At 43.1% G+C, this 14973-nt stretch overlaps 1 protein-coding gene across 2 annotated transcripts in view; it reads left to right on the forward strand.

The window, feature by feature from the left end:
* OTUD4 (OTU deubiquitinase 4) overlaps positions 1 to 14973 on the forward strand; it is a 2240995-nt gene that overhangs the window by 760406 nt on the left and 1465616 nt on the right. For both annotated transcript variants that reach the window (XM_044062226.1, XM_044062227.1), the window contains one exon: positions 8506 to 8587. In XM_044062226.1, the coding sequence (XP_043918161.1) occupies positions 8506 to 8587 (82 nt within the window). The remainder of the gene's footprint in view (positions 1 to 8505; positions 8588 to 14973) is intronic.

A 14973-nucleotide genomic window follows, 5' to 3' on the forward strand; every position in this document is an offset into this window, starting at 1 on the left:
AAGATACCTCAGATTTCTTGCAGGATCAGAGCATTATCAATTCTCAGCATTGCCCTTTGGCTTATCTACTGCCCAGAGTATTTACAAAATGCCTGGCATCAGTAATCGCTCACTGCAGGCTACAGGGAATACAAATTTATCCATACCTGGACGACTGCCTGTTACAAGCGGACAACAAAAGCAAGCTGACAACAGATCTACAAAGAGTCATTTGCTTGCTACAAGCCCTGGGATACACAGTCAATTTACAAAAGTCAAGACTGATACCATCCCAAACAAGAACATTCTTGGGTGCGGATTTGGACACAGTAAAACAAATGGCATTCCTAACTGCAGAAAACAAAAACAACTCCCTCTTTACTTCTTGGCATTAACAAAGCAGAACAAACTAACAGCAAGAAAAGTACTGCAGGCCTTGGGCTTCATGGCATCATGCATAATCTTGGTCCCACATGCCAGACTGCATATGAGAAAGCTACAGTGGTACCTAAAGAATTTATGGTCTCAACACAGGCACAGCTTAGAAACCAAATCCCACTAATCCCATGCCTGAAACAGGAGTTCCTATGGTGGGCTCAAACATGCCAGTCAAACCCAGGCTTACCCTTCCACAACTTTCAAGCAAGCCAAACCATCACAACGGACGTCTCAGACCTAGGCTGGGGGGCGCACATGTTGGACAAATGCATACAAGGATTGTGGACTCAAGACCAGCTGCACCTGCACATAAACCAAAAAGAAATGCTGGCAGTAAAACTAGCAATACAGAAATTCAGACCATTCCTCAAAGAAGGCCATTTAATGATAAGGACAGACAACACCACAGTCATGTGGTACATCAACAAACAAGGAGGCACTCATTCATACCCCCTATGCAGAATGACTCTGGACCTTTGGAATATGGCTCTGAGCTACAACATCCAGTTACAGGCAATGTTTGTGCCGGGAAAAGAAAACACCCTAGCAGACATGTTAAGCAGAACCACCTCGGATGCTCACGAATGGATGCTACACCCGGACATCTCCAAGGCCATCACAAAGAAATGGGGAATGCCACAAATAGACCTATTCGCATCACCACTCAATCACCAGCTCAAAAAATTCTGCACAAGGACATGCCACCCACTTGCATGGAAGGTGGACTCTCTATCCTTCAGTTGGAAAGGCCTGACAGCATATGCATTTCCACCTCTTCCTTTGATGCACAAGGTACTACTGAAAATCAAAGAGGAACGTCCAAGGATAATCCTGATAGCTCCGAATTGGCCAAGACAACACTGGTACCCATTGCTGAGGAGCATATCTCGGGGGAGAATGTGGTCAATACCCCTGATGCCTTTGATGTTAACTCAGAACAACTACAACATCATGCACCCAAACCTAAAAACATTGCAACTGACGGCCTGGAACATCACATAGCAGCAACTAACCCAGACCTATCCCAAAGGGTTAAAGACATTATCCTTGAAGCCCGCAGACCTTCAACAAGAAGGAACTATGCAGGAAAATGGAAAAGGTTTGTCATTTGGAGTACTGAAAGAGGAAAAGATGTGTCGAACATAGATATTGCTAACATCCTGGAGTACTTGGCAGAGCTTCTACATACAGGCCTGTCTTATTCCTCCATCAAGATACATGCATCAGCTATTTCAGCAGAATACAGCTTCGATCCACCTGTCTTTTCGCATCCTCTACTCAGGCAGTTCCTCAGAGGGATCAAGAATGTAAAACCTCCTAGGAAACCACCATTACCAGCATGGGACTTGAACTTTGTGCTAGAAAAATTGACACTCCCACCATTTGAACCAGCAGCAACAGCAGATCTTCAACACCTATCATGGAAAACTGCTTTCCTACTGGCAATTACTTCAGCAAGGAGGGTTTCGGAACTACAGGCCTTAATGGCAGTACAACCCTTCCTAATCTTCCATCAAGATAGGGTCTCCATGAGAACTAATCCTACATTTATGCCTAAGGTGGTATCCAGAGTGTCTTTAAACCAGGCAATCCACCTACCTACCTTCTTTCCCAATCCACAGAACAGGGGGGAAAGACCTTGGATGTACATAGACAGTTACGCTACTACCTGGACAGAACCAAAGGTAACAGAAAAACTGACCAGCTTTTAGTAGCCTATGCAACAGGAAGGGAAGGAAAAGCAATTTCCAAACAGACAATCTCCAAATGGATAGGAAATTGCATAAGATTCTGTTACTCCTACCATGGAAAACCAATTCCACAGAACATAAGACCTCATTCTACAAGGGCTACAGCCACTACCACAGCTTTCTTACGAGGAGTGGCAACCAAGGACATTATTGAGGCGGCTACTTGGACCTCCGTGCATACATTTGCCAAGCATTATAATTTACCTCTATACTCTAGATCCCGAGCAGGGTTTGCCACTGCTGTACTGCAAGGGATCCTAACTACACCATAATTTTTCTTCCTCCACCCCTAGTTGGCTATGGTATTCTACCCATTTGTTATGACTGCAGATGCTACCTTGAAGGACATAGTACAGTTTTGTACCTACCATAAATGTAGATGTCCGAACAGGATAGCATCTGCAGTCAGGATTACCCACCCTCCTTCCTCTCTGTGGTACTCCTAGGGTATTTACCCTCCTATTAGCTAGCTGGGGGGGAGTCTCTTATGGTGTATTTGTTTGTATATATGTACATACATGCTTATTTTATGTGTTTGCCTTCTACTTTTTTGGAAACATTGGCATTTATCCAAAATTTAGCTTTCTAAGAGGGCAACTGGCATCTGGGGCAAGAAACACTGAGGAAAATGGCGTCGGCTGATGCCTTTATACCCAAAGACCAGCAGAGATGACGTCGGGTGAAGTGCGACATCAGCCGAAGCCGGACCCAGACTTTGGAATCCGGCCGACCGAAGGGCTGCCTGACGACAGGACAACCCATTTGTTATGACTGCAGATGCTATCCTGTTCGGACATCTACGTTTATGGTAGGTACAAAACTGTACTTTATTGCATTTTACAGACAAAGAAATATTGAAATATACCCATACCTGGACGATTGTCTAATTCAGGCAGAAAGACAGGACATACTTTTGAATCATCTGGCCTTTGTACAAATGGTTCTAACTTGTCTGGGGTACACCATAAACGAAAAGAAATTGCAACAAATTATATTCCTGGAAGCAAGCTTGAATACAACTTCCCGGATGGCTTACCTCACGCCAGAGAAACAAATTAATTTGACAACCTACTTCAAGCAAGTGGCCACAAAAACCCTACTATCTGCAAGACAAATACTGCAGGCTTTGGTTCATGGCCTCTGCATTCTTCTAATTCCCTATGCAAGACTGCATATGAGGAAATTACAGTGGTATCTAAAAAGCCTATGGTGTCAACATTCTCAGGACCTAGAAACAATGATTCCTATCATACCTTGCTTACGCCTAGAGTTCCTTTGGTGGGCAGAGGCCTGCCACCAAAACAAGGGACTACCTTTCATACCACTCCCTGCCATCCAAACCCTAACAGACGCATCAGACTATGCATGGGGGGGCTCACCTGGCAGGGAAGTGCATTCAGGGCAAATGGAACCCAAGTCAAATGCACCTGCATATCAATCAAAAAGAAATGTTAGCTGTACAGAATGGTCTGACACCCTTCAAGGACCACATTCTTCCAGGACAACTAATGGTAAAGATGGACAACACCACTGTTATGTGGTACATAAACAAGCAGGGGGGTACACATTCTTACCCCCTCTGCAGACTAGCCATGGCATTGTGGAACACAGCCTTGAGCTACCAAGTGCACCTACAAGCTCAATTCCTGCCAGGAAAATTAAATACACTGGCAGACGGACTAAGCAGAAACCTCATGGACCCACAAGATTGGAAACTGGAACCAAAGACTTTCAACATGTTGACAAACTTTAGCTGGAAAAACCTATCAGTCTGTGCCTTCCCCCCTCTGCCTCTCCTTTCCAAAGTATTTCTAAAAATCAAACAGGACAAACCAAGGATGATTTTGATTGCTCCAGACTGGCCGCGCCAACACTGGTATCCCCTTCTGCGCAGTGTGTCACGGTTATCTCCGTGGCACCTGCCTCAGACTCCTTCCCTGCTGTCTCAGCAGGAGAACCAGATTCTGCACCCTCAGCTTCTAACACTGAACCTTGAAGCCTGGCTAATTGCTTAATCTCTCCTTTACCATCCCTCAGCAAACCTGTGATGGATATCATTTGAGGCAAGGAGGCCTGGTACTAGAAAATCTTATGCTGAAAAATGAAAAAGATTCTGTGCCTGGAACCAGTCTCAAGGGATGATCACAGCAGCGCCCAATTTACCTCAGATTTTACAATACTTAACTGAGATGCTTCACAAGGGCCTGTCTTTTTCGTCCATTAAAATCCACACCTCAGCCATTCCAGCTCATTATAACACAGAACCTCCCCTCTTCTCTCATCCACTGATCAAGCAGTTCCTCAGAGGGGCCAAAAATGTGAGCCCACCCAGGAGAGCTCCACTCCCAGCCTGGGACCTTAACTTTGTCATGGAGAAATTCACTCTACCTCCTTTCGAGGCAGCTGATACTGCAGACTTAAAATTTTTTTTTTGGAAAACAGCTTTCCTTTTAGCAATCACTTCAGCTAGAAGGGTATCTGAATTACAGGCCCTTGTGGCAGAGGAGCCTTTCACCATCTTTCATGCGGACAGGGTGTCCCTCAGAACCAATCCATCCTTCATGCCCAAGGTGGTATCCAGTGTGGCTCTTAATCAGTCCATTCATTTGACAACCTTCTTTCCCAGTCCATAGAATAAAGGGGCATGGATGCTGCATTCCTTAGATGTACAGAGACAACTTATATTCTACTTGGACAGGGCTAAACCTCAAAGGAAATCTGAACAACTGCTGGTGGCATTTGCTGCAGGGGCAGAGGGGAATGCTATTTCAAAGCAAACCATTTCTAAATGGATAAGCCATTGCATTCATTTCTGCTATAAACACCATGGAAAACCTATCCCCCAGGCGATCAGACCTCACTCCACCAGGGCTGCATCTACCTCTACAGCCTTTCTCAGAGGCGTCCTTACCAGGGAAATCCTAGAAGCTGCTACCTGGAGTTCTGTACATACTTTTACCAAGCATTATCATTTGCTAATTTTCTCTAAATCCAGAGCTGGCTTTGCCACTGCAGTCTTGCAGGGCCTTATAGCTGGCCCTAATGCTATCTAAATTTCTCCTCCCAACCATAGCTTTGGAATCTACCCAAATATAATGACTGCAACAGTGAAACACCAAGAACATAGTACAGTTGTATACACTTACCATAAATGTAGATGTTCAGGACTGCAACAGTGAATACACTTGGTTACCCTCCCTCCAGCCCCCTAACTTATTTTGGCTACACCTCTACTTTCCTTTACTATGCTTAAAAGCTTTTTTTGGTGTATTTGCTTTTTTGTTGGAGGTATATCTTTGTACTTTTATATTTAACTGCTTCCCGTAAGGGGGCACCTAACATCTGGGGCAAGAAAAACTGATGTAATGGCATTCTCTGCATGTTTTATACCCCCTGATGACCTGATGTCATGGAAGAAGGGACAGCAACTGACGCAGGACCCAAGACTTTGTTAATCAGGCTGACTGAGGGATACCTGCAAGCAGATAACCCAAATGTAATGACTGCAACAGTGAATACACTCTAACATCTACATTTATGGTAAGTGTACACAACTGTACTTTCCCCTTCCTTCGGCCTCACCTAGTATACCCGCTGCAGATTCTGGACCCTCTTCGAGATCTGATTACTCATCCCCAAGGGTTGAGCCACCCAAATCTGTCCAGTCTCAAGCTGACAGCTTGGTTTCCCCACTTCCATTAGTTGACAGGCAAGCTAATCCCTCCTTGCTGTTCGAGACATCTTTCTGGCCTCTCATAAACCATCCACCAGAAGACTATATCAAGTTAAATGGAAAAGGTTCTCCATCTGGTCCAAGGATAACATACTAGACCCGTGTTTAGCTCCAGTAACTGCTGTACTTCAATACTTGGATAATTTTTTTGATAATGGAGCCTCTGCCTCTACCATACGAGTACACCTAGCGGCACTTTCTAATTTCCACAGTGGTATAGATGGCACCCCTCTTATCTCTCTATGTCTATGCAAGGCCTTCCTCAAGGGAACCTCTCATATCAGGCCTCCTGTCAGGCAGCCTGTTGAACCATGGAACTTCACTTTCATCCTTCAGTCTTTGACTCAAAAACCCTTTGAACCCGCTGTGAAGTGTGACCTGATGTTTGTCTTGGAAATCTTTGTTCTTGGTAGCCATCACGTCAGCCAGAAGGATCTCAGAGCTGCAGGCATTGTGTATCAAGAGGCCCTGTCTGATCTTCCATAAAGACAGTATCAGTTCGGACAAATCCATCCTTCCTTTCCAAAGTTTTTTCTGAATTTTCCATTAACCAGACCATTGATCTTACCAGTGTTCTTTCTGAATTTTTCCAATAGAGGAGAGTACTGCCTTCACTCCTTGGATGTACATAGGCAACTGAGATTTTACCTAGGCAGGACCAAACCTATCCGTAAGTGTGAACAGCTTTTCATCTCCTTTTCTGGGCCCAGAATGGGAGATGGAGTGGATAAGGGACTGCATACATTTCATCTATTCCCTCAGTAAAGAACCTATGCCAAAAGTTAAAGCTCACTCCACTAAATCTATGACCACATCTGTAGCTTTCCATTCCAGGGCTTCCATGGATGACATTTGCACAGCAGCTACTTGGGCTGAGCCTCATACCGGTCTCCAGAGGGAGAGCTACCTTCAGCTCAGTGGTACTGAGGAATGTTCTTCCATAAGGGCTGCCCATGGACCTCAAGGTAGCATGGGATTATGTCCCATCAGTGATGAATGGAAAGAAGATTAACAACATCAGATAAAGAATTGTTCATCTTCTTTCATTCATCACTTCCCACCGTCCTTCCCCCTCCAAAGGCTCCTCGGGGATGCTTTGGGTCCAAGTGGTGTCCTAGGTATTTGCGCAGAAGTGACCTCGGCTTTACTTCTCTTTCTCTAGCAAACTCGATCTGAGGTAACAGGGAGAAGGGCATTCTGGGTAGAAACTTAGCTTGAGAGTTTTTTGGCTGGCGTGAGCTTGGTAAAAAGGCCGACTCTGTTCTGAGGGCTCATAACTGAACCTATCAGTGATGGAATCAAAGAAGATGAACAACACAGATGGAACGTTATCGTAAGACATAACTTCTTATTTTTTTTTTTAAACAGGTCTTCTATTAGCGACATGAAGAAAGTGAATTAACGGAACATTCTGCTGGAGGGATGCTTGACTTGCAATAAGCCTGCTATTGGATCTGTCCAATTAGTGTGCATATTTTTGAATATTAAATTAGTTTCATTAGGCAGCAGAGAAAACAGCAATTTCTCTGTAGCAGTGTGCATTTCAGCTTCTTTGGTCTAGAATTTTGAGCAAAGCGAAAACCTATAGAGAGAAAAAGATCAGAATCGGAGCGGCCTTTTAAATATTACTTTTAATTCACTTTAAAAGTTAGTAGAAGAATGTTTTACTTCTCAGTCCATTTCCTGAACAGTAGGAAGTATGACACTTACGTGGCATTGAGTCACTGTAGTGCATGGTGATTTAGCAGAAAGAGATGTTTTACGAGGGACAGAGCAAAAACATGGAAAAAAAGAGACTTTCTACAAAATTATGAAGAGGTATGCGTGATGAGTCTGGCCTCTGTGGCTACACTACATCACTTTATTGGCTAGACATGTTTCTGTTGGGATATGCTGGATTTACAGTAGGCATGCTAATTGGGCTGTCCAGTCAGTGTGCACATTTTAGAATATGACTGACCCTTTATTGTACAATTAATATTCATATAATAATCACTGTTTCACAGAAATGAGTATGTGATTGAACTTCATTTGGAAGTGCACTCTCACCCTAAGGGCAGCACACAAAAAGTTGCTGAAGTCTTTGTACTAAGTTTGGTGTTGACAGGTTAGCAGAGTGCACAACTTCCTGCTCCATTTCTATTTATGGATCAGCAGTACAAAGGTGAAAAAAGTCTGAAGAGTTCTGCTGATTTGCGAAGTTTGCTACAAGGAAGAAATGCTAGTTAAGGTATTTCCAGAAATTACTTTTATTCTTTGAAGAAGAGAATGGTTGGTCTGTGCATGTTCTTTGGATTATTTTGCCTTTGTTTTGTTTTCTAGAGGCAGTGACCTGATGGAGAGATCTACATTTACAAGTCCAGTTGTGGATTGTTTATCTTTTATTAGTGATAGTCTGTACTCTGCATTTTAGCTAGGTGCCTGATCGATGTACTGTGACTATTTAATTTAATTTCATTTTCTTATGAATGTTGCTCTGTGCTACACTATTTTTAGACTTTATCTCTCTCTCCTTTCATTATTACTTGTATACAAGTAACATAAAAATGCCTAGAGTTTTATTTAAGTGAATTAACTGTTCAACATGTATTCCTATTTTTTCAGGTGATGTTATGCTTTTCCAATGGAAATCACTATGACATTGTTTACCCAGAAGAATTTAAAAAGTCTGCAGCAGTTTGCCAGTGTAAGTTTTTTTCAAAAGTTGAATTAGTAGTTGACTGAATATGCTACAGATTTCTTTCATTAGGGCAAAAAGCATTTTAACTATGTGGCTGGGAAGTCTTGTCACGTGACCATGAAAACTTGGTCACTTGGTGTTGACTTTATTGGTTCAGTCATCAAGATTACAGTACTAGTGTCCATGTGCATCTTTCAGAAAGTGAGTTTTCAAATCACATATAGTGTTTTATAGTGCTTGTTTCTGTCACAACTTATTGTTCTGCACCACACATGCCAATTTTATTTGCTTATTTCTTTCCTTAAAGGAGAACCGCGCCCACAGACTAGAAAAAAAACATGTTTATTTCATTGTGCCTTGATGTTTCCTACATTTTAACACTGCTTTTGAATTCTGTATACTTTTAATGTAATTCCGGAGTCTGTGCACAAGGGTCCTGCATCTTGATTTTTTGGTCTACCTCTAGGTATCCCACAATGGAGTGTTTGGCATTAAAATATTACATCATGACCCCTAAGCTCCTGTCAGTGCATTGACTTTACATCTGCTTCCACATATGCTCTGCTTTCTTTTAGTCGGTCAGGTTTAATTACCATTTCTTGTTTATCAATGACTACTTAAAGGAGAGCAGCAGGATTATGTTATTAAATGCTCAACTTCTCTGTCCTTCTCTCCCTGTTTATTGTCCCTGCTATGAATAAACAACACAGCATGTAAAATATTTTTAATTGACTGTTTCTCTCCACTAGAACAGTACCTTACTGTACTTTGGTGGTTTCACTTTCAAAGAACGTTTAACCTGCCCAGGAAAAATCTCCAATTCATTGATGTCATCAAGGCCACTGGAATACAGGTAGTTTTCTGGCCAATTCCCTCCCCAAACTGACATCACCTTGACCATCCTAAAAACCCACCCATGCTGTGATATCACAGCTCCCTGATCCTTCCCCCACCCATGCAGAAAGTAAAGGCTAGAACAAGGAAACAGTACATGAGTCAAGTCTCCTACTTTGAGCTGTCAGTCACAGCAGGTAATAGCTCAAATTACCTTTAGTACTTTGACAGCTAGGGAAGTTAGGTGCGAAGGGGGATGAGAGATGAGTCAAAGTAATACAATTTAGGCTTCGCAAAAAAAAATGCCATTTAGCCATTCCAAAATGAAGCAGCAGTAAAAAGCACTTGGAAAGTCTGTTCTGTGGCATTTGTACTGTTTGTGTTTTAAGTAGTCATTGAATGGCATGAAATGTTACTTAAAACTGACTGAAAGACAGCAGTAAATGCATGTAAAATCCTGCAGTGACAGGAGCTTTAGGAAGAAAGAGGCCTGCGTGATGTACCTTTTGACAGACGAGCACTGCATTGTCGGATACGTAGAGGCAGACTAAAAATCAGAATTACTTCAAGATGCCAGACCCCATGTGGTCAGACTCGGAAATTATGTATAAAAATATTTAAAAACCTGTAAATAGTCCCATAGTGGTGTTAAAATGTAGGAAACACCAAACAATTATGAAATAAATGTTTTTTTTTGAGTATGTGGGTGCAGTTATCCTTTAAAAGACAAGCAGGGATAATCACACAGTAGAATATTCTCATTGCCAGTTACTTTTTTCACTACTTACATGTTATCGCAACCAGATTCCAAGTGTCTCATAATTCTTGAAATTATGGATGAATGACTCTTTGAATATTTGCAGGGGTTGGGTAAGCTACTAACCAGCTATCTGTGACATTGGGTAATCACCCAGGATCAGTAATAAGGCCCAAATTCCTCTTCCAGCTTGACGTCCCTACTCCTAATCATAATGACTGAACAACCTGACTACATGTAAAAACTGTTGAAAGTATTTACTTATGAAATGATTACAACTGTTTCTATCTTGTTTACCAAAAAGTGGATCCAGAAAACACATACACTGACACCAAAGAAACGTACTCCTTTCAAGTGATGACATTTTCTGTCCTGATGCAGTGAGCCTTGTTTGCAGCATATTCCCTTCCCTGGAAATGTTTTAAAGATTGACTGTTCTGAAACCAGCCAAAAAGGGGAAAAACAACGTCTACAAACATGATACTTTTAATACTATAGCTATCTCTCACTTAAAAGACAACAGAGGATGCCACTCTCAGGGGTCAACATATACTATCTGAAGGATCTAAAGAGAAAGCTCACAAACTGCATTTCTGTTTTTTTCTCAACTATCGCAACAAGCTACTACATTTTCTTCACAAAACGCTCAGCTCGTCTTAACTCCAAATTCCAGCGCAGTAAAATATTGCATCCAGGTTACTAATCTGTCAAAATTCATGACATTAAGGACAATGACTCATTTCTCCATAATTTCAACAATTATGACAGATTTGGAACCTGGTTGTGAGAGATTTGAAATCTGGTTGCGATAATACATAAGTACCCTTTTTTCTTTCTAAAGTGGCCAGTTTTCATTTTTTGTTATGCCTAAGTTGTATTCCTTAAACTCCTGTCCCCTCTCCCTAAACACCTCCCCTATGTATCTATCAAAGTGGCAAAGGTAATTTGAGCCTTTTGCTGCTGTAATTGATAGCTCACAGCAGGAGACAAAGTTCATATACTGTTGCCTTGTACTATCCACCTACTTACAGCAAGACACTTATTTTTACTGCACCATAGCCTTTTTCTGTCCTCAAATTTTAATCTATACTACCTACTAATTAGTAACGTATTGTTTGGCAAACCTTCCAACATCGTTTTTCAGGGATTCATGAAAAAACAAAATGCTTAAATCGTGTCACAAAGGCCATAAAAAAATAAAACATTTGATGTTATGTTGTCCTATCTTGCCTTTATTCATTGCTGGTTGGGTTCAGAACTGAGAAGCAGTTCCGACTTGGCTTATACAAAAGCTCGAGAGCTGCCATGTTGCTTGAAGTTTTTTTTTGTTGGCCGTCGTTCTACCACTAAGCCTGTCTGACCTTTCTCCCTATCCCAGTTTCCAGACTTGTTTAAATTAGAAAGTATTGAACTAATATTTCTTCTGTTCCTTTGTTGGGTAGTCCGTTTAATTTAGAGGGCTCCCTTAGTTCCATTTAACTTGGAGGGCCCTCCTTTCCATTCCTCCTCCCTATCTGTTTGACTAGTTAGATAACTGCTCCTCCTTCCTTGTAGTTTAGTGAAAATATATATATATATATATATATATATATATATATATATATATATATATATATATAAAATTGTATTGCTTTCTTTAGTTTGCTTACTTGATTGGTTGAGTGTCGACTGTCAGTAAGATGTCAAAGGATACCAAAGAATCAAAACCTTCGGGTTTTAAAAAGTGCGATAAGTGCAGTCAAAAAATGTCACTGACTGATGGACACACTAGCTCTGTGTATTGTTTGGTGTGCTGTCCACCTTCAAGAATCGTGTTCCTTCTGTCATGCCTTTAGTTCCAGGGTGTTGATGGAAAGAAGGAACACACTGATAGTGAGAGGCTTATGAAAAACTCCATTTTCAAGGGGTTTGGAAGGGAATCAGAGTAGCTCTAAAACTAGTCAAAAATCCCCTTCTTCCAGATCTGAAAAATCGGTAAAGAGAACATCATCTGCTGCTCTGCTCTTGGAGCCGATAAAAAAAACATGCCAAGCAGTCATCATCTGACCCAGAGGCTTTTGGGCCTGAGAAATCTCCCTCTTCGGCTCCCATTGTAATTTTGGGGCTGACAGAGTTTCAATTTCAGAGCTGGTCCCCAGTCTTGGAACCAGTCTCCCCAGTTTTGAGTTCTCCTTTGCTACAGCCAATGAGGTCTCTAACCCTGTCCTCTCGATCCTCCAGAAGCTTTTTGGACGATGACGTGGAGTGGGTGGTGAAGAGACTTTTACAGACACTGGTGCTGGCCAACATACTGTTGACTCTGACCCAGAGGGATTTGGGACCTACAACATCACTTCCCCTTAGTGGATTTCTCCTTCGACCCTTTCTGGGGCTTTGGAGCCGGAGTGCCTGGATCAGATTGTAGCAGAATCTTCGCTGCAGAGACCTGCTCTGGGATCTTCGGACCCGACCACTCCAACTTCCTCCGTTCCATCTGAATTCGAGGGGTCTAGGAGCTGATGCTCTCCCGTTGGGTCCAGTGAAGAGAGTCTGGTTGGACAGTTGTCCAATCCGAATCTATCTCTCGGGGCTTTGGCGCAGGTGAGCTCTGAGCCCACTGCCTTGGTTCAAAGGGGGGGGACTTCTGGTTCCTCGGAGCCAGGGCCCTCCTCGGATCAGGGCTGGGGGGCTTTCGAGGTGATGAGTGCTGTCACCTCTGACTACTCCACTCTCAGGTCAAAGTTCTCTTCCCCCCAAAGCTCCAGTGTCGGTCTCAGTGCCATTGCTTCCACTCAGGTGTGTAGACCCGAAGCCCTAGGATGCTCCACTGGGTGAAGCGATCTCTTCTGAAACCTCTCCAGAGTACCCCTCTGAGGTGGTCCCCCGGAAGAGATTATGTAAAAGGAAGTATTTAGACTCCCCTGAGGAGTCCATCACTTCAGACATGGACCTTGATGAGTCAGAAGCGTCCCCACAGTCACCCTCTGAGGATGTTTCCTTTCCAGACATCCTAGAAGTCCTTAAAAAGAGAGGTGACTGGATGAGTCCGTGTACCTGGAGGCGTTCGGGTCTCGCCCTTCCACCTCTTGGGTGTCTCCGCCTTTCGACCAGCTCATGAACATAGTCAGAAGGCATACGGCTCTCCGGACTCCGTGGAACCCTTACCTAGGAGGCCCAATAAATTTATCACTGTACCCTCGAATAAGGAATTCCTCAGTAAAGGTGTCCCGGTAGATGATATGGTGGTGGCAGCAGCCACCAAGAAAGAGTTGTCTGAGACATCCTCATCTGTCCATTCACTGAATAAAGAGTCTCGAACGATGGACAGATACGGAAACCGTATGTTTTATTCAGTTTTCTTTGCCCTGAGGTCGCTGAACTACCTGACCCATGTCATTAGACTTCAGAGTGATCTCCTGAAGGAGTTAGGAGATACCTTCCAAGGATGTTCTTCGTGTTTCACTGTTGCAGTCATCACATTTGGGTTATCTGCTTGCAGTAGCCCTCAGTCGGCCTGATTGTCATAGTCTTGGGTCGTGCATCGTTTGCTGTCTTATCTTCCATAACATCAGGTAGTCATGGGTATAAAGCATGCAGCCGATGCCATTACATCAGTCTTTCTTGCCGTGCGGTGCCCGAAGCAGAAGCAGTTCGCAAGTGCCGGTCGTCCGACTCTTGAAATTTTCATTTTCGAGTTTCAGATCAGCTAAGCTAAGTACCCCTTGGGGATCCTTTTTCTTGCTCTAAACTGATGTCAGTAAAAGTTAACAATTGTATTTCTTGTGGAAAGCAAATACCTCATAAAGATTTTCATTCGTACTGCATTCCTTGCTTAGGCCCAGACCACGACCTATCTCGCTGTTGGTTTTGTGCCTTATTCAAACCTCGTATTATTCGTTGTCTGTTCATTTACACATCTAAATATTTTGGTACTCTGTTAAATTATCCAGAATTGGCTTCGGTAAGCCACCCGACTACCGACATTCCGAAAAAATGCAAAGATAAAGACAGAGACAGACCACATAGGTCCAAAGCTGCTGACGACACTTCTCCTAAGCTAGTCGCCAGTTCGTCGGTACTCAATGCAGCACTTTCACAGCCCCTGATACCCGCTACTTCAGATTCGCAGGCCTCTACTGAGACCCATTCGGAGTCCGGTATGCCGCGAGATGCTTCTTCGACTGTGGAACCTGCAGATGTCTCTACCGTGGATGGGTCCGGAGCCGCTGTGCAGGCACTGGCTTCTGAGGGTGTATTCAGGCCTTAATGACTTGCATATTAAACCAACGCCATCTTCTTCTTCAAGGCCTAAAACTCGATCCATGCCTAGAAAGCCGATGCCCAGACTGCATGGTCAAGCCCCTATGCCTAAAAAACAAATAAGAATGGCTGAAGACCTTATTACTCTAATCAGGGGAAGCCACCCTTCCCCCCCCTCTAAGAGACCTAGGACTGATTTTCCTTCTGATTCTTCTGATCAGGATTCTGAAATTTCTGTTTTCTCCGATGACCAGGATTTCACTTTATCTACCTATGAGGATTCTGATGCAGAGGATTCCATTCCCTCTGCTTCCCCTCCAGAGGATTTCTCTTTTGGTGAAACCTTGCATACTCTTAGGGAGCATTTCCACTGGGAAAGCTAGGATTACGGGAATTCTTACTCCTGCCTCAACACAGGCCTTTAAGCTATCCCTCCTGTACTAGACATTGTAGATTATGCCTTCTCGGAATCTAACCTGGCCCCTGACACTTTACCTCTTGCTCCCAGAAAACCTGATAGGTATTATATAGGGTACCTGACTCTCACAAGTTCCTCTTTAAA

This window comes from Protopterus annectens, chromosome 2.part1, assembly GCF_019279795.1.
Source record: "Protopterus annectens isolate FY-2018-M chromosome 2.part1, PAN1.0, whole genome shotgun sequence".
Lineage (NCBI taxonomy): Eukaryota > Metazoa > Chordata > Ceratodontiformes > Protopteridae > Protopterus > Protopterus annectens.